At 41.7% G+C, this 27,211-nt stretch overlaps 1 protein-coding gene and 1 long non-coding RNA gene across 2 annotated transcripts in view; one reads left to right on the top strand and one right to left on the bottom strand.

Annotated features, from left to right (window-relative positions):
- Positions 1 to 412: 412 nt before the first annotated feature.
- On the top strand, positions 413 to 22,244 carry cast (calpastatin; the record flags this gene model as incomplete). The annotated part of the gene is given in 19 exon segments (NM_001124538.1): positions 413 to 523; positions 552 to 896; positions 8,528 to 8,608; positions 8,998 to 9,075; positions 9,442 to 9,528; positions 9,723 to 9,803; positions 10,205 to 10,282; positions 17,907 to 18,011; positions 18,196 to 18,312; positions 18,456 to 18,569; positions 18,771 to 18,860; positions 18,971 to 19,075; positions 19,317 to 19,409; positions 19,711 to 19,755; positions 19,901 to 20,017; positions 20,259 to 20,345; positions 20,846 to 20,869; positions 20,988 to 21,094; positions 21,525 to 22,244. Coding segments are annotated over 17 exon segments (1,494 nt in total). The 3' UTR covers positions 21,087 to 21,094; positions 21,525 to 22,244.
- A 2,844-nt stretch (positions 22,245 to 25,088) lies between these two features.
- LOC110528460 (uncharacterized) overlaps positions 25,089 to 27,211 on the bottom strand; it is a 29,301-nt gene continuing 27,178 nt past the window's right edge. The window contains exons 3-5 of the long non-coding RNA XR_002474258.3: positions 25,633 to 25,696; positions 25,401 to 25,485; positions 25,089 to 25,224 (exon numbers count right to left, since the gene is read on the bottom strand). This is a non-coding gene — a long non-coding RNA (uncharacterized LOC110528460). The remainder of the gene's footprint in view (positions 25,225 to 25,400; positions 25,486 to 25,632; positions 25,697 to 27,211) is intronic.

Consider the following 27,211-nt stretch of genomic DNA (forward strand, 5'->3'; position numbering starts at 1 on the left):
CAAAGCTTCAAGAGTCTCCGGAACAGACAGCCAAGGTAGATGGCTGACAGTCGAGGAGTGTGGGGCCTCTCTCTTAGAATCTTTATTCTTTACCCGACCTGGCTCTCTTTACGCTCACTTTCCCATTCAACACACTCTTCCTGGGTCATTATTCCATGTGTTATGTCTTCCTCATCTCTCCCGTGATCTTGAGGTTTTAGTCGTTCTTCCACCCCTTTATATGGTATTCTATCTTCCTCTTCTCTCTGCCGATATATTTCAAAACATATCTCTGCTTTGGACTTCCTTACTTCTGGCCTAGAGGTGTCTGTGTGTCTAAGTGGGAAGTGGACAGACACTCTTACGCTTACTTTTAAGAGTCTTCCCAGCATGCCCACATTTGTGGTACGCTCAACACGTCAAGACAAACCATGTCTGCCACATCTGTTGTCACCACAGAAAAGCCACAATATATTTCCACTTTTTCTTCTGGTTTCATCACACCATATCTAGTATTGCTTCTGGGATTGTTTACCTGGTTTAGGTTGATGGGGTTTGTTTACCTGGCTTTGGTTGATGGGGTTTGTTTACCTTCCTTTTACTCTGCTAAACTGTGACTACAAATTCTGGTCAGGTTCTTCTCTTCTCACGGCAACTTTCCTTTCCATTACCAATAACAGACAAGCTGCTGACAATTATCCTATCACTCCAGTAAACTGACTGTGAGATTATGCGCAGCACTCTGAACTCTTCTCTGCACCTCGTCTAATGGCTTGAACCATATGCGTTTATAGACTGTGCCCACCACATCAAGCCAAGTTGACATGGCTAAAAAGGATCCTGCTAAGTTGGTTACGGCTGTTGCTGCACCAGCTGCTGCGGCTGGAGATGCCTCTCTGAAGGGGCCACAGACTAAGGTAGACTCCAGTTTACTTTGGTGTATTAACCACGCTACAGTACAAGGCTCTTGAGGGTGAGGCTATCCCTGGGGTTAGGGGGCTATCATTGATCACTTGTTCGTTTCTCCTTGTCATTCTTTCGCTGTTTTCACACAATGTAGCCAAGATCATGAATTAACAGTGACACAGTAACAGAGACTCACAGTGCATTGGATGCAGTGAAGGATTTCTACTGAACCATTTTAGCCATTTATCAGACGCTCTTATCCAGAGGGACTTACAGGAGCAATTAGAGTTAAGTACCTTGCTCAAGGGCACATCGACAGATTGTTCACCTAGTCGGCTCAGGGATTCGAATCAGCAACCTTTCGGTTACTGGCCCAAAGCTCTTAACCGCTCGGCTACCTGCCACCTGATTTACCATTCTGCAATTTTTTTGGGACTACATTAGAAAGAGGGTGCTCTTGTTCCTGCATGAGTTCTACCTATGTAGGTTTGGTTGAATTGAGCCCACAGCCATCCAGAAGCTCAGTTGGGTATAGGAGCTGAGCAGTATCCCAGATAGTAGTAGCCTAGTGTTGTATTCACTAACCTCTCCTGCTCTGGGTTACAGGTACAGGTGGAAGTAGTTCCCCCAGGAGCTAAGGCAGCCAAAGAGGTAAAACATCTCTCGCTTTTCTCTCTATTATTAGTTATTAAGTTTACCAATTTTATTACATTAAACATCTGTATTTATTACATTCAGATAAGTTATTACATTAACCAGTGTTATTGCATTAACCGTTGTTACAGGGTGTCAATACATTGAATTTATTATTTTTCTGTTGTATACATTGAGTATTAACTCATCCTTGATTGTAGCCAGCACCCATGTACCCAGCCAAAGCTACACCTCTTACCACGGGAGGAGGCAATATTGTAGGGGAGGCGACAACGCCATGGAAAGCTGAAGTACCAAAGCTTCAAGAGTCTCCGGAACAGACAGCCAAGGTAGATGGCTGACAGTCGAGGAGTGTGGGGCCTCTCTCTTAGAATCTTTATTCTTTACCCGACCTGGCTCTCTTTACGCTCACTTTCCCATTCAACACACTCTTCCTGGGTCATTATTCCATGTGTTATGTCTTCCTCATCTCTCCCGTGATCTTGAGGTTTTAGTCGTTCTTCCACCCCTTTATATGGTATTCTATCTTCCTCTTCTCTCTGCCGATATATTTCAAAACATATCTCTGCTTTGGACTTCCTTACTTCTGGCCTAGAGGTGTCTGTGTGTCTAAGTGGGAAGTGGACAGACACTCTTACGCTTACTTTTAAGAGTCTTCCCAGCATGCCCACATTTGTGGTACGCTCAACACGTCAAGACAAACCATGTCTGCCACATCTGTTGTCACCACAGAAAAGCCACAATATATTTCCACTTTTTCTTCTGGTTTCATCACACCATATCTAGTATTGCTTCTGGGATTGTTTACCTGGTTTAGGTTGATGGGGTTTGTTTACCTGGCTTTGGTTGATGGGGTTTGTTTACCTTCCTTTTACTCTGCTAAACTGTGACTACAAATTCTGGTCAGGTTCTTCTCTTCTCACGGCAACTTTCCTTTCCATTACCAATAACAGACAAGCTGCTGACAATTATCCTATCACTCCAGTAAACTGACTGTGAGATTATGCGCAGCACTCTGAACTCTTCTTTGCACCTCGTCTAATGGCTTGAACCATATGCGTTTATAGACTGTGCCCACCACATCAAGCCAAGTTGACATGGCTAAAAAGGATCCTGCTAAGTTGGTTACGGCTGTTGCTGCACCAGCTGCTGCGGCTGGAGATGCCTCTCTGAAGGGGCCACAGACTAAGGTAGACTCCAGTTTACTTTGGTGTATTAACCACGCTACAGTACAAGACTCTTGAGGGTGAGGCTATCCCTGGGGTTAGGGGGCTATCATTGATCACTTGTTCGTTTCTCCTTGTCATTCTTTCGCTGTTTTCACACAATGTAGCCAAGATCATGAATTAACAGTGACACAGTAACAGAGACTCACAGTGCATTGGACGCAGTGAAGGATTTCTACTGAACCATTTTAGCCATTTATCAGACGCTCTTATCCAGAGGGACTTACAGGAGCAATTAGAGTTAAGTACCTTGCTCAAGGGCACATCGACAGATTGTTCACCTAGTCGGCTCAGGGATTCGAATCAGCAACCTTTCGGTTACTGGCCCAAAGCTCTTAACCGCTCGGCTACCTGCCACCTGATTTACCATTCTGCAATTTTTTTTGGACTACATTAGAAAGAGGGTGCTCTTGTTCCTGCATGAGTTCTACCTATGTAGGTTTGGTTGAATTGAGCCCACAGCCATCCAGAAGCTCAGTTGGGTATAGGAGCTGAGCAGTATCCCAGATAGTAGCCTAGTGTTGTATTCACTAACCTCTCCTGCTCTGGGTTACAGGTACAGGTGGAAGTAGTTCCCCCAGGAGCTAACGCAGCCAAAAAGGTAAATCATCCATGTATATTTTCTCTATGTGGGTTTGATTTTGCACTAAATTGATTGGCATGGAGTTGCATTGCTCGTGTTTGAGTTTTGTTGCATCATGTGTAGGAGCTTGCTGTGGACCCATTCGATGCCCTGGCTGATTCCTTACCCTCATCAGAGTCTTTCGCCCCTGCAGCCCATGTATACACCGGGCCAGAGGTGATAGAGGTACAGAACCTTCACAGAGTGTGTGTGTGTGTGTGTGTGTGCACAGTGCAATTTAGATTGGGTTGTGTGTGTGCACCCGGTCACCATGTAAAACAGTGTGTGTTGTTGTAATGTCTCACAGCATGGATTATCCTCAAAGAAGGGAGTGATCTGTGGGGGGAACGACTGCCCACTGCCCCCAGGATACCGATTTGAAGACATGGTCAGTCTTTAAATCACCCTCCTCCTCCAGTGTTCTTCCTCCTCATCATCATCATCACTTCTGCATCTTAATCCAACCCTCAGCCTTCTGCTGTTAGAGAGCTTTGAGTTTGCCTGTATCTTTAGCTTTGTACTGCAGTACTCCCTTTGACATGAGACATTTGATTGGAACCCCTTGGTTATCAGGTCTTCCAACAGAGAGATACGCCCCATCCAGAAACAGCCCCTAGACCATGTCCTATCCCCTGGACACTTGTGTTAATCTGAGAGGAATGGATAGGTTTTAGCAATATGGACACATTTTCACCAAGCTGATCAGATGACAAGATGAAGTTACTACCATATCTATCATTTTATTTCAGATTTATATGATGGACTAGGGTTTGTTTCTGGACTTTGCCAAAAAAGCCTGTATATAGTTACCACACTTTAATATTCTTTTGTCATTCTTTTGTCAGAACATGATCAGATTTTTATTTAAATCTAGGCTTACTCAATTAGAATATATCATTAATGTACTTTTATTACATTGAATTACAATGTTAAATTACATTTTCATAGGCCCCAGTTGCAAATGTCAAGCCAAAAGATGTCCCGGTAAGTCATTGTATTTACTGCTAGGGGATACACTGTATGCTGGGGAGAAATATTGAGATATTGACTTTCTCCTTTCAATCTTTCTCACATACCCACATACTAATGCATGTGCGTACACACACACACACACACACACACACACACACACACACTAAAGGTACTAAACAAACCATAGATCATCCCATGGTCTCTTCTGACAGTTTTGGGTACCTCCTACAGTGTGGAATGTTGCTTTGCGCTGTGGGGTGTTGGCTCTGCAAACAACATTAGACCCACCTCAACCAGCTGGCTCTAGTTCTGCTAAACCCATCCTTTATAAACACACCCACACACTAACAACAGATAAATAGTCAACACACAATCACTCATTACTCCACACCTATTCACGTATACACACTTGCACACACATTCACCCTCTGAGCCACACCTTGTTTTGTACTGTAGTTCTCTGTGTAGTATACCTCTGCTTCTAAGAGCTTATTAGGACAGAAGGCAAACTCTTTTACCCCTGAAGTGTGTTGTGTGAGTTGTCAAAAAAAATAAGTGAGTTGTTTAAAGTTGCCCGTTTGGTTGTAAAGCGTTTTTTTTAAATTACAGTTACATTTTAGTCCACTTCAGCGATTTGAACCAGCAACCTACTAGCCCAATGCTCTTAACCACTAGGCTTCCTGCCAAATCTGATGTTTTGTAAAGAGATTCTGCTCGGAGTACTTTGCGGAGTGCTTTGTTGTGATTTAGATTCTAGGAAATGTGATTGGTGGGTGTGTCGGTTCTTTTGCTCCTGGTCTCTTTTAAATGGTTGGAGTTATTTTGACTCGCCCTCTAGTGGTGCAGTTGAAGACAAAACTGTTACTGTAATGCTTTGTGTATAACTGAGGTTATTTGTTTGCTTGTTTGTTTACTTGTATCAGAAACCCATGAGCACAGATGAGGCTCTGGACACCCTGTCCTTTGGGTTCACAACCTCTATGGCTCCCATCCCCCAGAAACTGGAGAAGGTGAGACTTTGCACTATTAACAGGTTATAATCACTTATAAATCTATTAGAGCCTTGTTCCCTAAAACATGCATAAGGTTACAGAATGATTATTAGTCCCATAGTCTTTTGGGTGAGACTGAGGTCCTGACCAGTGATACTGTAAATAAGAAGTGAGGTGTCATTATAACCCAATGATATTTCATCTGTTGACAGAAAGTGGAAGACTTGGCTGCCATTGATGCCTTGTCTGCTGGCTTCTCAAACTTTGCTCCACCTCCACCCGCTCCCATCAAGGTAAACAAAGACTGATAATATTTTTCTTCAACCCTTCATTGTAAAACTGTTATTAGCATGAGATGGTAAACTGTTATGAGAACCAATATCAAGTTGTGTCAACTGACATAACACAGTCATAATGACACATAACACAATGTAGGCTACCTTGTTGGACAGCTAACTTCCTAGCCACCTACTGCTTATCATGTCATGACATATTAATGATGCTTACAAGATGACCATGTCATATCATTTTGACAGTGTCTGCTGTAATAGTTTATCACAACTGTGATGTAATTTTAATGTTCTGTAAAGACAGCTTTCTAGTGAAGGCTTCAAATGAATGTTCCCCTGTTCCTCTTAACTAGAACCTAAGAAACAGTATTTAACAAACCAAATAATCTCTCTTCTTCTTCCAGAAAGCTGAAGAGTTTAAGTCTGCACCTGTGACCAAGTCTCCTGCTCCCCCCGTTGACAAGAAAGCTAAGGTGGAAAAGGTAAATAACACCAAAGAAAGTAGGTCCTACATCCTGCATGACTACATAACATAAGCCATGCATAATACACAATAAACAGTGACAAACGCTTATGTCCAGTGTTAAACTGGGATGTCCTATGTTGCAGCTGACGCTGTGCTACTGTTGTGTGGAGTACTTTGTCATAAAACATGCTATATTCATGCAAATAGACAACAAACTCTTCAACTATTCTATGTTATACTTATGTCGGGTTGTGAAGCTGTTATCTATTGACTTGTGTTTGTGTTTCAGTTTGCTGATGACTTCTCTCTGATGTCAGGATTGGACTCCCCACTGGCTACCAAGCCCAAGACAGATGAGGTTTGTCATATGAGGGCTACAGTTTCTAGGTTGATGGTTTAGGTTGGTTTAGGTTGACAGGGTTTGTTTATCTGGTTTAGGTTGACAGGGTTTTTTAAAACCTGGTTTAGGTTGATTGGGTTTGTTTACCTTCCTATTACTTTACTAAACTGACAACAAATTCTGGTCAGGTACTTCTCTTCTCATGGCTGCTTTCCTTTACATTACCAATAACAGACAAGCTGCTAACAATCATCCTGTCACTCCAGTAAACTGACTGTGAGATTATGCACTTCTCTGCACCTCGTCTAATGGCTTGAACCATGTACATTTATAGAGTGTGCCCACCACATCAAGCCAAGTTGACATGGCTAAAAAGGATCCTGCTAAGTTGGTTACGGCTGTTGCTGCACCAGCTGCTGCGGCTGGAGATGCCTCTCTGAAGGGGCCACAGACTAAGGTAGACTCCAGTTTACTTTGGTGTATTAACCACGCTACAGTACAAGGCTCTTGAGGGTGGAGCTATCCCTGGGGTTAGGGGGCTATCATTGATCACTTGTTTGTGTCATTGTCATTTTTTCGCTGTTTTCACACAATGTATCCAAGATCATGAATTAACAGATGGGCACAGTAACAGAGACTCAAAGTGCATTGGACGCAGTGAAGGATGTCTACTGTACCATTTTACATTTTTATGTAAATACAGTATTTATTTTTTTAGAAATGAGCAACAACAAAAAACAACCTGTTTTCACTTTGTCATTATGGGGTATTGTGTGTAGATTAATAAGAGGAGAAATTATGTAATCCATTTTAGAATAAGGCTGTAATTTAACAAAATGTAGAAGAAGGGAAAGGGTCTGAATTCTTTCCGAATGCACTGTATATAGTGTACAAGCCTTCCACAACCATAAGACCAACTAATCATTTCATTATTTTATCAAAATAGTTTAACCTGCTTTTTTTGCCATAATTACTGATCTGGCTTTCAAGTCTGTCTGTGAAAATGCCCTTTTTTGTTACAAATGTAAGTAGAACCAAGCATAATGCACATTCACTAATAATGACTAAGTTCTTGTAGTAGGCATTAGGCTATATAAAATGAGCACAGGTCTCAATATCTAATCTTTAGCTAATCTTTTTATATTTCAAGTTTAGCCAGCTTGGATCTATTTGCTAGGTAGCAAGGTTGAACAGTTTAATTGTTATGAACACACCCTTTTGTCTGTCTCCAACCGTTTTTTAAAGCATGTTAGCCTGTCCACTTTGTTCAGATGTTGAATTCAGGTGGTCTACCTTATTTCTCAGAATGAGAACGAATTGCCAATTCCGTATATAATAGTTTGTTATGCTTATTGCACATTTATAAAACACTGGCGAGACCGCGAGTACAACAGAATGTGGCTAAAATGCTGCTAGCGGTACCCAATGCGTGAGCTCAATCAATTTCTTTCATACTCTAGTTTTAGACGTGTCGCCTCTGCGCGCAATTTGAGTAGTTGAGATATAAAAAGGATATCATTAGAAAAGTTAACTTATCCCCTATTACAGTAAAATAATGTTTCAATGTGTTTTGGTGTCCATATGACCGATTCTGTTGCACCAAAACTAAAATGCAAATAGCGAGTTGAAACCGCTTGTCAGAGAGGAAGATGTGATCTCTCAACTTTGAGGCGTGAGAGGACAGGTGTGTAAATCATAGAGAGAGAGGCAAAGCGAAAGGGTTCGCTCTCGATCAAATCTGTCCAAAATAAGCCCAATCAATGCGTTTCTATGGGTTTATTTTGGACCTAAGCTTGTTAAGGCAGAGACGTGCATCTCTTCATTATATATAGACCTCGTGTAAATGGGGAGATGCACACCTCACAGAAGGAGCGAAAGAGACGAGACCAAAAATACAACACGAGAACAAGCGGAAGTAAACGCTCTTAAAAAAGATAAATAACAACCACGATTCTTGCGGTACAGGCATTTGGAATATCGCGCAAGAACAAAAAATCGAATTAATCGAATGAATTCAATGTATCGCCCAGCCCTAAAGTGAGATGTCATTTTAACTCGATAATATTTAATCTGTTGACAGAAAGTGGAAGACTTGGCTGCCATTGATGCCTTGTCTGCTGGCTTTTCCAACTTTGCTCCACCTCCACCCGCTCCCATCAAGGTAAACAAAGACTGATAATTATTGTTCTTCAACCCTTCAGACTGTCATTAGCATGAGATGGTAAATTGTTATGAGAACCAATGTCAACTGACATAGCACAGTCATAATGACACAGCACAATGTAGCCTAGCTTGTTGGACAGCTAACTTGCTAGCCACCTACTGCTAATGCTAATGACATGTTGTATTTATGATACATACAAGATGACCATGACATATCATTTTAACACCGTGTCAGCTGTAATAGCTTATGACAACTGATATGTCATGCTAACGTTCTGTAAAGACAGCTTTCTAGTGAAAGCTTGAAATTAGCTGTCCCCTGTTCCTCTCAACTAGAACCTAAGAAACAGTATTTAACAAACCAAATAATCTCTCTTCTTCTTCCAGAAAGCTGAAGAGTTTAAGTCTGCACCTGTGACCAAGTCTCCTGCTCCCCCCGTTGACAAGAAAGCTAATGTGGAAAAGGTAAATAACACCAAAGAAAGTAGGTCCTACATCCTGCATGACTACATAACATAAGCCATGCATAATACACAATAAACAGTGACAAACGCTTATGTCCAGTGTTAAACTGGGATGTCCTATGTTGCAGCTGACGCTGTGCTACTGTTGTGTGGAGTACTTTGTCATAAAACATGCTATATCCATGCAAATAGACAACAAACTCTTCTTCATTGGTGGGTGTGTCGGTTCTTTTGCTCCTGGTCTCTTTTAAATGGTTGGAGTTATTTAGACTCGCCCTCTAGTGGTGCAGTTGAAGACAAAACTGTTACTGTAATGCTTTGTGTATAACTGAGGTTATTTGTTTGCTTGTTTGTTTCCTTGTATCAGAAACCCATGAGCACAGATAAGGCTCTGGACTCCCTGTCCTTTGGGTTCACAACCTCTATGCCTCCCATCCCTCAGAAACAGGAGAAGGTGAGACTTTGCACTATTAACAGGTTATAATCACTTATAAAACAATTAGAGCCCTGTTCCCTAAAACATGCATAAGGTTACAGAATGATTATTAGTCCCATAGTCTTTTGGGTGAGACTGAGGTCCTGACCAGTGATACTGTAAATAAGAAGTGAGGTGTCATTATAACCCAATGATATTTCATCTGTTGACAGAAAGTGGAAGACTTGGCTGCCATTGATGCCTTGTCTGCTGGCTTCTCAAAGTTTGCTCCACCTCCACCCGCTCCCATCAAGGTAAACAAAGACTGATAATATTGTTCTTCAACCCTTCATTGTAAAACTGTTATTAGCATGAGATGGTAAACTGTTATGAGAACCAATATCAAGTTGTGTCAACTGAAATAACACAGTCATAATGACGCATAGCACAATGTAGGCTACCTTGTTGGACAGCTAACTTCCTAGCCACCTACTGCTTATCATGTCATGACATATTAATGATGCTTACAAGATGACCATGTCATATCATTTTGACAGTGTCAGCTGTAATAGTTTATCACAACTGTGATGTAATTTTAATGTTCTGTAAAGACAGCTTTCTAGTGAAGGCTTCAAATGAATGTTCCCCTGTTCCTCTTAACTAGAACCTAAGAAACAGTATTTAACAAACCAAATAATCTCTCTTCTTCTTCCAGAAAGCTGAAGAGTTTAAGTCTGCACCTGTGACCAAGTCTCCTGCTCCCCCCGTTGACAAGAAAGCTAAGGTGGAAAAGGTAAATAACACCAAAGAAAGTAGGTCCTACATCCTGCATGACTACATAACATAAGCCATGCATAATACACAATAAACAGTGACCAACGCTTATGTCCAGTGTTAAACTGGGACGTCCTATGTTGCAGCTGACGCTGTGCTACTGTTGTGTGGAGTACTTTGTCATAAAACATGCTATATCCATGCAAATAGACAACAAACTCTTCAACTATTCTATGTTATACTTATGTCGGGTTGTGAAGCTGTTATCTATTGACTTGTGTTTGTGTTTCAGTTTGCTGATGACTTCTCTCTGATGTCCGGATTGGACTCCCCACTGGCCACCAAGCCCAAGACAGATCGGGTTTGTCATATTAGGGCTACAGTTTCTAGGTTGATGGGGTTTGTTTATCTGCTTTAGGATGATGGGGTTTGTTTAACTGGTTTAGGTTGATGGGGTTTGTTTACCTTCCTATTACTCTACTAAACTGTGACATTGTCATTTTTTCGCTGTTTTCACACAATGTATCGAAGATCATGAATTAACAGACTGACACAGTAACAGAGACTCCTCAGTGCATTGGATGCAGTGAAGGATTTCTACTGTACCATTTTAGCCATTTAACAGACGCTCTTATCCAGAGGGACTTACAGGAGCAATTAGAGTTAAGTACCTTGCTCAAGGGCACATCGACAGATTGTTCACCTAGTCGGCTCAGGGATTCGAATCAGCAACCTTTCGGTTACTGGCCCAAAGCTCTTAACCGCTCGGCTACCTGCCACCTGATTTACCATTCTGCAATTTTTTTTGACTACATTAGAAAGAGGGTGCTCTTGTTCCTGCATGAGTTCTACCTATGTAGGTTTGGTTGAATTGAGCCCACAGCCATCCAGAAGCTCAGTTGGGTATAGGAGCTGAGCAGTATCCCAGATAGTAGCCTAGTGTTTTATTCACTAACCTCTCCTGCTCTGGGTTACAGGTACAGGTGGAAGTAGTTCCCCCAGGAGCTAAGGCAGCCAAAGAGGTAAAACATCTCTCACTTTTCTCTCTATTATTAGTTATTAAGTTTACCAATTTTATTACATTAAACATCTATATTTATTACATTCAGATAAGTTATTACATTAACCAGTGTTATTGCATTAACTGTTGTTACAGGGTGTCAATACATTGAATTCATTATTTTTCTGTTGTATACATTGAGTATTAATTAATCCTTGATTGTAGCCAGCACCCATGTACCCAGCCAAAGCTACACCTCTTACCACGGGAGGAGGCAATATTGTAGGGGAGGCAACAACGCCATGGAAAGCTGAAGTACCAAAGCTTCAAGAATCTCCGGAACAGACAGCCAAGGTAGATGGCTGACAGTCGAGGAGTGTGGGGCCTCTCTCTTTGGATCTTGATTCTTTACGCGACCTGGCTCTCTTTACGCTCACTTCCCCATTCAACACACTCTTCCTGGGTCATTATTCCATGTGTTATGTCTTCCTCATCTCTCCCGTGATCTTGAGGTTTTAGTCGTTCTTCCACCCCTTTATATGGTATTCTATCTTCCTCTTCTCTCTGCCGATATATTTCAAAACATATCTCTGCTTTGGACTTCCTTACTTCTGGCCTAGAGGTGTCTGTGTGTCTAAGTGGGAAGTGAACAGGCACTTTTACTTTTAAGCTCTATGACTGAGTCTTCCCAGCATGCCCACACTTTGTTGCGCTCAACACGTCAAGACAAACCATGTCTGTCACATCTGTTGTCACCACAGAAAAGCCACAATATATTTCCACTTTTTCTTCTGGTTTCATCACACCATATCTAGTATTACTTCTGGGTTTGTTTTCCTGGTTTACGTTGACAGGGTGTGTTTACCTGGTTTAGGTTGATGCGGTATGTTTACCTTCCTATTACTCAACTAAACTGCGAAAACAAATTCTGGTCAGGTACTTCTCTTCTCACGGCACCTTTCCTTTCCATTACCAATAACAGACAAGCTGCTAACAATCATCCTATCACTCCAGTAAACTGACTGTGAGATTATGCGCAGCACTCTGAACTCTTCTCTGCACCTCGTCTAATGGCTTGAACCATATGCGTTTATAGACTGTGCCCACCACATCAAGCCAAGTTGACATGGCTAAAAAGGATCCTGCTAAGTTGGTTACGGCTGTTGCTGCACCAGCTGCTGCGGCTGGAGATGCCTCTCTGAAGGGTCCACAGACTAAGGTAGACTCCAGTTTACTTTGGTGTATTAACCACGCTACAGTACAAGGCTCTTGAGGGTCTGGCTATCCCTGGGGTAAGGGGGCTATCATTGAGCACTTGTTCGTTTCCTTGTCATTCTTTCGCTGTTTTGACACAATGTATCCAAGATCATTTATTAACAGTGACACAGTAACAGAGACTCACAGTGCATTGGATGCAGTGAAGGATTTCTACTGAACCATTTTAGCCATTTATCAGACGCTTTTATCCAGAGGGACTTACAGGAGCAATTAGAGTTAAGTACCTTGCTCAAGGGCACATCGACAGATTGTTCACCTAGTCGGCTCAGGGATTCGAATCAGCAACCTTTCGGTTACTTGCCCAAAGCTCTTAACCGCTCGGCTACCTGCCACCTGATTTACCATTCTGCAATTTTTTTTGACTACATTAGAAAGAGGGTGCTCTTGTTCCTGCATGAGTTCTACCTATGTAGGTTTGGTTGAATTGAGCCCACAGCCATCCAGAAGCTCAGTTGGGTATAGGAGCTGAGCAGTATCCCAGATAGTAGCCTAGTGTTGTATTCACTAACCTCTCCTGCTCTGGGTTACAGGTACAGGTGGAAGTAGTTCCCCCAGGAGCTAAGGCAGCCAAAAAGGTAAATCATCCATGTATCTTTTCTCCATGTGGGTTTGATTTTGCACTAAATTGATTGGCATGGAGTTCCATTGCTCGTGTTTGAGTTTTGTTGCATCATGTGTAGGAGCTTGCTGTGGACCCGTTCGATGCCCTGGCTGATTCCTTACCTTCATCAGAGTCTTTTGCCCCTGCAGCCCATGTATACACCGGGCCAGAGGTGATAGAGGTACAGAACCTTCACAGAGTGTGTGTGTGTGTGTGTGTGTGTGTGTGCACAGGGCAATTTAGATTGGGTTGTGTGTGTGCACCCGGTCACCATGTAAAACAGTGTGTGTTGTTGTATATGTCTCACAGCATGGATTATCTTCAAAGAAGGGAGTGATCTGTGGGGGGAACGACTGCCCACTGCCCCCAGGATACCGATTTGAAGACATGGTCAGTCTTTAAATCACCCTCCTCCTCCAGTGTTCTTCCTCCTCATCATCATCATCACTTCTGCATCTTAATCCAACCCTCAGCCTTCTGCTGTTAGAGAGCTTTGAGTTTGCATGTATCTTTAGCTTTGTACTGCAGTACTCCCTTTGACATGAGACATTTGACTGGAACCCCTTGGTTATCAGGTCTTCCAACAGAGAGATACTGTGCATTTGGAAAGTATTCAGAATCCTTAACTTTTTCCACATTTTGTTACGTTACATCCTTATTCTAAAATGTATTAAATTGTTTTTTCCCCCTCATCAATCTACACACAATACTCCATAATGAGAAAGCAAAAACAGGTTTTTAGACATGTTTGAACATTTAAAAAAAATGAAATATTACATTTACATAAGTATTCAGACCCTCTACTCAGTACTTTGTTGATGCCCCTTTGACAGCGATTACAGCCTTGACCATCTTCTTGGGTATGATGCTACAAGCTTGGCACACCTGTATTTTGGGTGTTTCTCCCACTCTCTGCAGATTCTCTCGAGCTCTCTCAGGTTGGATGGGGAGCGTCGCTGCACAGCTATTTTTAGGTCTCTCCAGTCATGTTTGATCGGGTAGAAGTCCATGCTCTGGCAGGGCCACTTAGAGACTTGTCCCAAAGCCACTCCTGCATTGTCTTGGCTGTGTCCTTAGGGTTGTTGTTCTATTTGAAGGTGAACCTTTGCCCCAGTCTGAGGTCCTGAGTGCTCTGGAGCAGGTTTTCATCAAGGATCTCTCTGTACTTGGCTCCGTTTATCTTTCCCTCGATCCTGACTAGTCTCTCAGTCCCTGCAGCTGAGAAGCATCTCCACAGCATGCTGCCTCCACCATGCTTCACCATAGGGATGGTGCCAGGTTTCCTCCAGGCGTGATTCTTGGCATTCAGGCCAAAGAGTTCAGTCTTGGTTTCATCAGACCGGAGAATGTTGTTTCTCATGGTTTGAGAGTCCTTTAGGTTCCTTTTGTCAAATTCCAAGCGGGCTGTCATGTGCCTTGTACTGAGGAGTAGCTTCTGTCTGGCCACTGCCATAAAGGCCTGATTAGTGGAGCGCTGCAGAGATGCTTGTCCTTCTGGAAAGTTCTCCCTTCTCCACAGAGGAACTTTGGATCTCTGTTAGAGTGACCATTGGGTTCTTGGTCACCTCCCTGACCAAGGCCCTTCTCACCCCGATTTCTCAGTTTGGCTGGGCGGCCAGCTCTAGGAAGGGTATTGGTGGTTCCAAACTTCTTCCATTTTAAGAATGATGGCGGTCACTGTGTTCTTGTCGACCTTCAATGCTGCAAAAATGTTTTGGTACCCTTCTCCAGATCTGTGCCTCGACACAATCCTGTCTCGGAGCTCTACAGACAATTCCTTCGACTTCATAGCTTGGTTTTTGCTCTGACATGCACTGTCAACTGTGGGACCTTATATAGAAAGGTGTGTGCCTTTCCAAATCATGTCCAATCAATTGAATTTACAACAGGTGGACTCCAATCAAGTTGTAGAAACATCTCAAGGAGGATCAATGGAAATAGGATGTACCTGTGCTCAATTTCGGGTCTTAAAGCAAAGTGTCTGAATACTTTTGTAAATAAGGTACTTCTGGGTTTTTTTCATTCGCAAAAATATCTAAAAACCTCTTCACTTTGTCATTATGGGGTATTGTGTGTAGATTGATGAGGGGAAAAAATAATTTAATCAATTTCAGAATAAGGCTTTAACCCTAGAGGGTCTGGACTAGGGTTTGTTTCTGGACTAGGCCTATATATAGTTACCACTCTTTAATATTATTTTGAGAAAATGATCAGCTTTTACTTAAATCCAGGCTTACTCAATTAAAATATGTCATTAATGAACTTTTATTATATTGAATTAAAATGTATATTTTACTTTTAATAGTCCCCAGTTGCAGATGTCAAGCCAAAAGATGTCCCGGTAAGTCATTGTATTTACTGCTAGGGAATAGACTGTATGTTGGGGAGAAATATTGAGATATTGACTTTCTCCTTTCAATCTTTCTCACCTACCCACATACTAATGCATGTGCGTGCGTGCGTGCACACACACACACACACACACACACACACACACTAAACAAACCATAGGCCATCCCATGGTCTCTGCTGACAGTTTTGGGTACCTCCTACAGTGTGGAATGTTGCATTGCACTGTGGGGTGTTGGATTTGCAAACAACATTAGACCCACCTCAACCAGCTGGCTCTAGTTCTGCTAAACCCATCCTTTATAAACACACCCACACACTAACAACAGATAAATAGTCAACACACAATCACTCATTACTCCACACCTATTCACGTATACACACTTGCACACACATTCACCCTCTGAGCCACACCTTGTTTTGTACTGTAGTTCTCTGTGTAGTATACCTCTGCTTCTAAGAGCTTGTTAGAACAGAAGGCAAACTCTTTTACCCCTGAAGTATGTTGTGTGAGTTGTCAAAAAAAATAAAAGTGAGTTAACCAAACGGGCAACTTTAGACATAAAGCGTTTTTTTTAAATTACAGTTACATTTTAGTCCACTTCAGGGATTTGAACCAGCAACCTACTAGCCCAATGCTCTTAACCACTAGGCTTCCTGCCAAATCTGATGTTTTGTAAAGAGATTCTGCTCGGAGTGCTTTGTTGTGATTTAGATTCTAGGAAATGTGATTGGTGGGTGTGTCGGTTCTTTTGCTCCTGGTCTCTTTTAAATGGTTGGAGTTATTTAGACTAATGCTTTGTGTATAACTAAGGTTATTTGTTTGCTTGTTTGTTTACTTGTATCAGAAACCCATGAGCACAGATGAGGCTCTGGACTCCCTGTCCTTTGGGTTCACAACCTCTATGGCTCCCATCCCCCAGAAAGTGGAGAAGGTGAGACTTTGCACTATTAACAGGTTATAATCACATATAAATCTATTAGAGCCCTGTTCCCTAAAACATGCATAAGGTTACAGAATGATTATTAGTCCCATAGTCTTTTGGGTGAGACTGAGGTCCTGACCAGTGATACTGTAAATAAGAAGTGAGGTGTCATTATAACCCACTGATATTTCATCTGTTGACAGAAAGTGGAAGACTTGGCTGCCATTGATGCCTTGTCTGCTGGCTTCTCAAAGTTTGCTCCACCTCCACCCGCTCCCATCAAGGTAAACAAAGACTGATAATATTTTTCTTCAACCCTTCATTGTAAAACTTTTATTAGCATGAGATGGTAAACTGTTATGAGAACTAATATCAAGTTGTGTCAACTGACATAACACAGTCATAATGACACATAGTGTAACGGATGTGAAATGGCTAGCTAGTTAGCGGTGTTCGCGCTAAATAGCGTTTCAATCGGTGATGTCACTTGCTCTGAGACCTTGAAGTAGTGGTTCCCCTTGCTCTGCTTTTGTGGAGCGATGGGTAACGATGCTTCGTGGGTGACTTGTTGATGTGTGCAGAGGATCCCTGGTTCGCGCCCGGGTATGGGCGAGGGGACAGTCTAAAGTTATACTGTTACAATAGCACAATGTAGGCTACCTTGTTGGACTGCTAACTTCCTAGCCACCTACTGCTTATCATGTCATGACATATTAATGATGCTTACAAGATGACCATGTCATATCATTTTGACAGTGTCAGTTGTAATAGTTTATCACAACTGTGATGTAATTTTAATGTTCTGTAAAGACAGCTTTCTAGTGAAGGCTTCAAATGAACGTTCCCCTGTTCCTCTTAACTAGAACCTAAGAAACAGTATTTAACAAACCAAATAATCTCTCTTCTTCTTCCAGAAAGCTGAAGAGTTTAAGTCTGCACCTGTGACCAAGTCTCCTGCTCCCCCCGTTGACAAGAAAGCTAAGGTGGAAAAGGTAAATAACACCAAAGAAAGCAGGTCCTACATCCTGCATGACTACATAACATAAGCCATGCATAATACACAATAAACAGTGACAAACGCTTATGTCCAGTGTTAAACTGGGATGTCCTATGTTGCAGCTGACGCTGTGCTACTGTTGTGTTGAGTACTTTGTCATAAAACATGCTATATCCATGCAAATAGACAACAAACTCTTCAACTATTCTATGTTATACTTATGTCGGGTTGTGAAGCCCAAGACAGATGAGGTTTGTCATTTGAGGGCTAAAGTTTCTATCTAACAACCAATGAAATACTAGTATTTTACGGAAGACCAGTAGAGATGTATTGCAGTTGTTCATGTTCTATGCACCATCCAGTGTACTGTTGATCACATGATCTAATCTCCCTCCCTATGTCCCACTTCCCCCCTCTCTGCCTCTGTGTTCCTTTCTCTGTCTGTGTGTCTCTCTCTGTCCCCTCTTCCCCCCTCTGTCTGTGTGTCTCCAGGGTGGCTCCATGTCCCTGGATGCTCTCAGTGCTCTGGGAGACTCTCTGCCTGCACCAGAACCAGCACCTGAACCTCCCAAGATCAGACATGAGGACATAGTCACGGTATACTCACACGGACTTGTATTCCCTTTCTTTATTCTTTATTTATGGGGCTCATAGCTGAATTGTTTAGCCTGAAGATGACAGAAACTCCTGCTGTGACGGAAAGAGTTAATGTGATATTTCGTATGGCCACAGGTGCGAAACTTGTGTGTGACATTATTTTGTGTTAATTTCTGCTCTTCAGGAGGGCAAACTCACATCGAAGAAGGGAGTTTTTGTGGGTGAGCGAGATGACACACTCCCACCAAAGTACAGGTTCACAGAAAACAAAGTCAAAGACCTGCCTCCTCTGAAGCCAGAGGTGAGTCTCATATTGGCAGAATGCAAGTCATTGGGAGATAAGAGGACAAATTCTGTATCACTTTTAGAAGAACCAGAAGGAACCAGCACTAAAGAGAACCAGGAATTTTTGAAGCGAGGGAATCTCTCTCTCTCTCCCCCCAGCCCTCCATGGACTCTGGTGAGGCTCTGGAGATCTTGTCAGGTGACTTCATGTCTTCCTGTGTGGCTCCAGCTGTCCATGCTCCTGTCCTCTGCCCCCCAGCTCCTCCCACACAGGTGAACAACACTCTCTACGATTGATCGTTCACTTATCAAACCATCCGCTGATTGGTCTGCTCTGTATAGATCTATGATCATCCAATATGTGTTTTTATGTCTAGCTGCTTACGTCTCTTCGTTTTTTCATTATCAGTAGTATAACAGCTTAATTAACATGCCGTGTTCTTGTTTTTTCATTTCTCTCTCTTCTGTCTCCAGGCCTCAGATGACTTTGCCTTGGATGCCCTGGCAGGGGACTTTGTAGCCCCAGCTGTTGCTCCTGCAGTCAAATCTGCTGTTGACCGCCAGGTACTGAGACACACTTCATGTGACATCATTGTTGTCTTATGCTTCATTCACGTCCAAGATATCGGGTCAGTCAGATTCCCATTGTAACTTGTCAGTGTATGTGTGTGTAGCTATCTAGAGGGACAGTAGATGCTCTGGATACCTTGTCAGACTCCCTGATGGACAAGGCTCCTATCCCAGAGCCTGCTCCTGTCTCAGTCAGAGACATCGTCAAGGTACTTAGGTTTTATAAAGGGTTTATGCATGCTTCATTAATCCTACATAAGTTATACTTAGTTTAAAGTGTGACGGAAAATTGCCTTAGGCAGTTTTGTTGCACAAAGGCTAAATAATCTGCATTTTCGAGATTATTCCTTGGTCAAAATAGAAGCTTTACCGCAATGCAACTAAACCTGTAACAGATAGCATTAGCTCATATTGGCTATTTGACATCAGTCTGCTCTCTGCTCATCCTAGGAGAAAAAGGTTATAGAGGAGAAGCTTACCAAAGTGGGGGAGAGGGATGATAGCCTTCCAGCTGAGTACCGGCCCACAGAGAAAGACCGAAAGGTAACATGTCCATAGTTGTAGTAGGAAATAAAATGGGGAATCCTGAACATGCTAATCTAATGTGCTAATGTTAACATAAATGCTAATAGGTGTGCAAATAAATGGGTAAACAACCTTTGTGTATTTACACTCCACTACACACCCAGAACATTTTGCAATAAACCATAAATAGTACTGTACCATTCAGATCACTTTTGGACTAAATAATAAAAAACAGTTTACCTTGTGCCAATAAGTTATGTGAGGTGGATATAGGGTGTAAACAAGGCTGAATAAGGTTATGTTTCTTTTATTTTCAAAGGCAATGGCAGAGGTCAAAGTCCAGGCTGATGTTAGACGCAAGCAGGTGAGGTTTCTGTCCAATTGTATCTAGAAACGCACAGATCCTTCATATTCAATGTCATACTGTGTTGCAACTCCTAAAGGTCATGTTTAAGTCATGTAAACCAGATGTACAGTACATAAGCGACCATCTTCTTCTCTCCTTACAGCCGTCGATGGATGACAGCAAGGCCCTTGACCTCTTGTCTAGAGACTTGTCATCATCCGCTGGTCCAGCTGCAGCCTCAGTAGCCGTGACAACAGAGCAGAGACAGCCCAGACTGGAGGTACTTACCTACTGCACACTAACAACCTAACAGACTACTAAAGTGAGTCTCAGAGTAGGGGGGCTGATTTAGGATCAGTTTAGCCTTTTAGATCATAATGAATAAGATTATATAGACAGGGGTGAGACCTAATCCTAAATCAGCACTCCTACGCTGAGATGCTTTTTGAATACAGGCCCTGAGATGTTCTGTTGGTTGGCTAGTTAATGAATTGACTGGCTGTTTGTGTTTCTCTGTCCAGCCCATGTCTGCCCCTGTCCTGGATGACCTGGCAGGCACCCTGCTCCCAGACACCCCCGAGTTCAAATCCAAGGGAGACAAGCCAAAGGTGAGGAGGGTATCTAGCAGCAACATGGTCTCATTACAATAATTATGTCAAAATAGTAACATTTTACCATTGTAGTTGTATGTCTCCGTGGCTTTCATATTAGTTATGTCTCAAAACATTCACACATTTTTCTAATGTAGACTTCTAATTTAGGAAAAGCAAACGAAGGCCGAGATTTAATCCAATTGTGGGTTATAGGCAATTCAGCTTTAAAAGGCAATGTTCCTGCGGTCGCGGAGATTGCATTCACGGCAAAAGCTGCTTTTGTCAGCTCAATCAGACATTGCATTTAAAATACATTGCTTATAACCCTCGATTTAATTGAAACCCAGTCTAACTAACCATTGATTATTTGGTTATAGAGACAGTCGTTGTTGATTGTCTTACAGCGCCCTCTAGTGTTAACCAGACTTCTTACAAGTCTCCCATATCACATATGACCATGGTGCCCCCTGAAGTTAAATCCACTCTGACCAAGGTCTCAACTTTTTTTGTTGCAGACCAAGTCAAGGTCAAAGTCAAAGGTAAGGATACTATAGAAAACATGAATGAAATTAGATCCTAATAATAATTTGAGATACATGCCCATATTCATGTGATTTGATATCAATGTCCTCTAATTGACTTGAACTTTTGCCTCAGAAACAAAGGAAGGAGGATCCGTCATCCATAGACCATCTGTCTGGACAGCTGAGTTCAGACGTAGTGTCAGCATCCACAAATAAGGATGGCAAGAGCTAGACATCTATGTAAGGACTACAAGACTCAACCATCTTTATTGAAACAGTTTTTATTTATTTTTTAACCTGTATTTAACTAGGCAAGTCAGTTAAGAACACATTCTTATTAACAATGACGGCCTACACCGGCCAAACTCAGACGATGCTGGGTCAATTGTGTGCCGCCCTATGGGACTCCCAATCACGGCCGGTTGTGATACAGTCTGTATTCGAACCAGGTTGTCTGTAGTGACGCAACTAGCGGAGATGCAGTGCCTTAGACCGCTGCGCCACTTGGGAGACAATGTGGCTGTAATGCATGCTTGCATGTCTCTTATTCCCTAAAGTACTAGCATACATACTTTTTAGTCTGAATCTACTGGCCTGGCATACTTATTATGACAGGTTTTTGATTATTCTCCTGTGACATTGACTGATGTACGTTTCTGATATATTGCAGGTTTCTAGCGCACTACAAGTCCCCTGCCACACGGTGGCGCCACTCGAGGGAGCTGCTGTGAATGACTCTATTTTTCTAAATGGTGGAGAACATATGCTGGATTAAAAAAAAACATGACCACACACTTACACACATGTGCACACACACACACACACACCACAGTGTGCAACGCCTTTCCTGCTTGGTTTCGCACATGACAGAAGATTGTACTAGGTTTTGGTTTCTTTCATTTGAGATGAGGAGAGCAAAATAAAGAGAGGGAACGAGAGCGAGCGAGGGAGGGAGTTTGTCCTGATTTATTTCCCAGGATTGAACAGAGAATCTGTCCAATCCTGTAAGGAAAATTTAATCTGGGCTTTGCCTTTCAAGTGGCCTGACTGACTGTCCATCCTAGCTAACTGTCTGCATTGCCCCAACGTTGCAGTGATGTTGCTGCAACATTGCTACAGCGTTGGGGGTAATAGTGAGTGTCATGTGTTTAGGAACAGTATATAGGGGTTATGTAGGATTGGGACGTCTGTCCAATATTGTTGTACACAGAAGAGTGAGTTTTCTCTTAAGTGGACACCCACCATAATACACTAGTGTACAGCATAGTCTGCTCAATATTAAAACGATTTATAAAAGGATTTACAGGAAATTATCTGCTTGATATGGATGCATCTGTGAGCAATTCTATATATTTACTTTCTGTAAAGCAATATCTATTAAGAAGGGTTTATATATGTGTGTACTTTGCCTTATAAAAACATTTATTGGTTTCAGAAAGTGGACACAGAAGTTAACTTAGGCAGTCACTATGTCTGTAAACTGTCTTTGTTTGTATACTGTAAAGACTTGCTCTAGATATGAGGACACTGTCATTTACACAGTCTAAAGGGCTATCACTTCTAGTCAAAAAGTCCAAAGCTTTGTGGATTATTTCCCCAAAATGGTATCACAGAATTATACATATTTAGGTGCAGGTCTCAAACTTAAAACTTGAGAGATATTTTGGAAATGGGAATTCTAATTAAATAAATACAAATAATAATGGTGTTGTGTGTATTCAGCATTCATGTGTCTGGAGTAACTCCTTGTGCCACCCTCAACAATCGAAAACAAAAAAATAATTTTTGTAGCTAACATGGGGTAACCTAAAATGTACATTGCCAATAAATAAATGAATGCCTATATATAACAAGACATGACAGTATTATAATACATTTGTGTAAGAGGGTCTTTCGGTATAGGGAACTTACTGTATATCTGTGTTGCAGTTAAAGGGAAGAAAGTTATACTATTTTAGAAACATTTTCACATGTAATATTAGGACCATCTTTCGCTTGTACAAAGCAGCGCAGGTGTTTTTAATTTTATTTTACAAAGCTCCTTCCACCTCTTGAGTTTTGGAACGTGTGTTCAACCTCGACTCAAGTCTTATTTTTTTGTCTTTTGTTTGTGCAACGGCCTTCGGCGCTTGAGGAGTAGAATTTGAGTGTCGTAAATAAAACATAATAAAAATCGATGTGGTTTTACCATTTCTGTCTTTTCATTCAAATTTGTAAGAGGTTACTAATAGAGAGTAACGGAGATAGAGGTTCACTCTAACATGGTCCTACAGTAACAAGAACACACAAATACGTACACTATGGTTCAATAATTCAAGTATTCCAAAATATTGCTTTATATGGCACATTTCTACCAAACATTCATAGAAGTCTAGGAAGAAAGTAAATATGAGTATCGGGAAGAATTCCAACAATTTGAGTTAGAAAATGTTACCTTGGTTTTATTGAAGTTTCACTGCAGAGCTTTTGTCTTTGGTTTAATTTACAGGCCATGAGAAGGAGAAAAGTATCTCATAACATCATTTTAAACTAAGCTATAAGCAATACATATCTCGTCATTAGACTGAAACATCTACACAAACCTGCCATAAAGCTATTATGTTGATTAAATGAAGAGAGCGAGAATTCTACTATTTCAATGGTGTTACGGAACAAATGTCTCAGTAAAAATGTATGTAATAGAACAAACTAAATGGTTGATAGTAGAGACGTCGCACCGTCTTCCGTCTCTCTGTGCCTGTGAGAAGAATAGACAAACGTAGTAAGCTACATAAATCACCTGTGTTATAAGCATCACTAACTACATTGTGAATGTCATATGTTCAATTGTTATTTAAAAACTGTAATCACTCAAACAATGGGGGGGAGGGCTGTCTTGTAATTACTTTATAATAAACACTAACCAGGATTAGGAAAGTCTGTTGTTGGCTATAGGATGTTGTTGCCATTCTCGGCCTGAATACAAGAGAAAAATAAGAGAAACTTGTCTTTCTAACCACAAACTCAGTTGGACTTTTAGGGGAGAAAACTCCCAAAAGTGTGGACCTTCTCTTTTTTCAACTACTAATTTTCTAGGCTGCATACATCATAACAGGACTCATGTTTGACATATTAAAGAAGGAAAATGTACTGTCTTTTGTAATGTGGGCATTGCTTCGTTCTAAATGAAAATAATTGTAACGTTTTAAATGAACAAATAAAAATATTGATTTAATATTTTTTATAATTAATTTAAAATGGAAATATGGAAATGTATATGAAAATGTTACTACACTATATATACAAAGGTATATGAACACCCCTTCAAATTAGTGGATTTGGCTATTTCAGCCACACCCGTTGATGACAGGTGTATAGCCATGCAATCTCATTTGACCAACATTGGCAGTAGAATGGCGTTAAGAGCTCAGTGACTTTCACCGTGGCACTGTCATCGGATGCCACCTTTCCAAAAAGTAAGTTTGTCACATTTCTGCAACACTTCTGTGAGTGTTGCAACATTTCTGCAAAACTCACTACCGAGTTCCAAACGGCCTCTGGAAGCAATGTCAGCACAATAAATGTTCGTGGGGAGCTTCCAAAAATGGGTTTCCATGGCCGAGCAGCCCCACACAAGCCTAAGATCACCATGCCCAATGCCAAGCATCGGCTGGAGTGGTGGAAATTATATGAAAGCTCGCCACCGCTGGACTTTGGAGCAGTGGAAACGCATTAATCACGTTTAATCATCTGGCAGTCCACCGGACTAAACTGGGTTTGTCAGATGCCAGGAGAACACTACCTGCCCCAATGCATAGTGCCAACTGTAATGTTTGGTGTTGGAGAAATTATGATCTAGGGCTGTTTTTCATGGTTCGGACTAGGCCCCTTAGTTCCAGTGAAGGGAAATCTTAACGCTACAGCCAGGCCTAATCGCACAACATCAGTGCCCGACCTCACTAAGGCTCTTGTGGCTGAATGGAAGCAAGTCCCCGCAGCAATGTTCCAACATCTAGCGGAAAGCTTTCCCAGAAGAGTAGCAGCAAAGGGGGGGACCGACTCCATATGAATCCCCATGATTTTGAAATGAGATGTTCAACGAGCAGCTGTCCACATTCTTTTGGTCATAGAGTGTACATTCTAACAGAAAAATGAAGTCAGCATATTTACATCAGTTGGTTCAATACTCTTGTTTTGTTTGGTGGGTGTGTGTTTCATGGGTACATGGGGCTATATTGGTGAGTGAATGGGTACATGGGGCTATATTGGTGAGTGAATGCAGGACTCAGGGTTGCAATGGGATACGGTGATGTTGAAGAGGAGGCCACAGCCAGCAGCCAAATGGGGCCCAAACAATCAAATCACAGGAGCACTAGGTTCCACCTTTCCCACTGCAAAAACACAAGTCAAACACGGAAGACATTTGGGATAAATCATTTACAATGTTCAACCCCATTCAATAATGGAAAATTCAACTTTGATTATCCAAATCAACCCTATCAAAGATATGAGGGCATTTATATAATGATAAGAATAATTGTGATGTTGACAATGTCAAATATTCTACCTTTGCATGACTTGGCAGTTGTAGTTGGTTAGCTCTATGGTTGTGGTCATTGGTGTAGTCGTCGTGGTTGTTGTTGTCATAGGGGCTAAAAAGTGAATGTGTTAGCATGGATAACTTTCAGACTGTTAATAGGCTATAAATAACCTCTGATTTAAAAAAAAACATTGATGTTTAGAACTTTATTATTCTGATACAATTGATTTATGTAATGTAGCCTAGCTAGCCTACTCACCTGGCCAAGCAAGGTGCATGGTCACCATCCCTTTTCTCTGTTAGATCATTCCGTTGGAGAGTTTCTGATATCGTTTGTGATTTTTTTTTTGAAGGGAAGAAAGTACAAATTAGAGATTCAATAAATTACTAAATACTTTATTTCTTATTGAAGATGTCTTATTAATTTATATTTGCATACAGTGGGGCAAAAAAGTATTTAGTCAGCCACCAATTGTGCAAGTTCTCCCACTTAAAAAGATGAGAGAGGCCTGTAATTTTCCTGATAGGTACTCTTCAACTCTGACAGACAAAATGAGAAAAAAAATCCAGAAAATCACATTGTAGGATTTTTAATGAATTGATTTGCAAATTATGGTGGAAAATAAGTATTTGGTCAATAACAAAAGTGTATCTCAATACTTTGTTATATACCCTTTGTTGGCAATGACAGAGGTCAAACGTTTTCTGTAAGTCTTCACAAGGTTTTCACACACTGTTGCTGGTATTTTGGCCCATTCCTCCATGCAGATCTCCTCTAGAGCAGTGATGTTTTGGGGCTGTTGCTGGGCAACACAGACTTTCAACTCCCTCCAAAGATTTTCTATGGGGTTGAGATCTGGAGACTGGCTAGGCCACTCCAGGACCTTGAAATGCTTCTTACGAAGCCACTCCTTCGTTGCCCGTGCGGTGTGTTTGGGAGAATTGTCATGCTGAAAGACCCAGCCACGTTTCATCTTCAATGCCCTTGCTGATGAAAGGAGGTTTTCACTCAAAATCTCACGATACATGGCCCCCTTCATTCTTTCCTTTACACGGATCAGTCGTCCTGGTCCCTTTGCAGAAAAACAGCCCCAAAGCATGATGTTTCCACCCCCATGCTTCACAGTAGGTATGGTGTTCTTTGGATGCAACTCAGCATTCTTTGTCCTCCAAACACGACAAGTTGAGTTTTTACCTGTGAGAGTTCAAGTATTCTGGCAACATCAAATCGATTACTTAAAAAAGATAATCTGAAGGGAATAAACGTACTACAGTATAGTAATATGAAAAAGTCTGATTTATATTGACAAAAGAACAGTTAAACAAGTGTCTGCATCCACTTTTGGACCATTTTCATGTATTTTTGCACAGCAACACGTTCAAGCTCTTCTTCATGGGATGTAGAAACAGGTGTGATGAGGAGCTCAACACGACCCTAAACCTGCCCAAAGTCTTCTTTCATCACTGGTAAAAGAAGTCATTGCATGAGTATTGCACAGAGCTCGTGCACCCAAAGGTGGTCTGCAAGGCTGCTCGAGCAGAGCCCACCAATCCGCGCTGCGCTTCGTGACCGACTGGTTTTGCGTGCAAACCGTACGCGCTCTGAGCACTCACACCGCACAATGTGGCGACATAAACTGGGTGATGACGGTAAATACGAATGCAGTCAACATTTCAAAGGGGGAATTTAATCCAAGAGCAACAGATCATTACAGACACTTTTGAGGACGTGACTCTGTGTTGACCTGTTGAGAAACATCATATTGCAAGAATAACCGAATATTATCAATAGGCCTGTAATCATTAAGGCTATTGGATACTTGGAAATAAAAAAAAAT

Source organism: Oncorhynchus mykiss, chromosome 7, assembly GCF_057628025.1.
Source record: "Oncorhynchus mykiss isolate SJ-2025 chromosome 7, ASM5762802v1, whole genome shotgun sequence".
Taxonomy (NCBI): domain Eukaryota; kingdom Metazoa; phylum Chordata; class Actinopteri; order Salmoniformes; family Salmonidae; genus Oncorhynchus; species Oncorhynchus mykiss.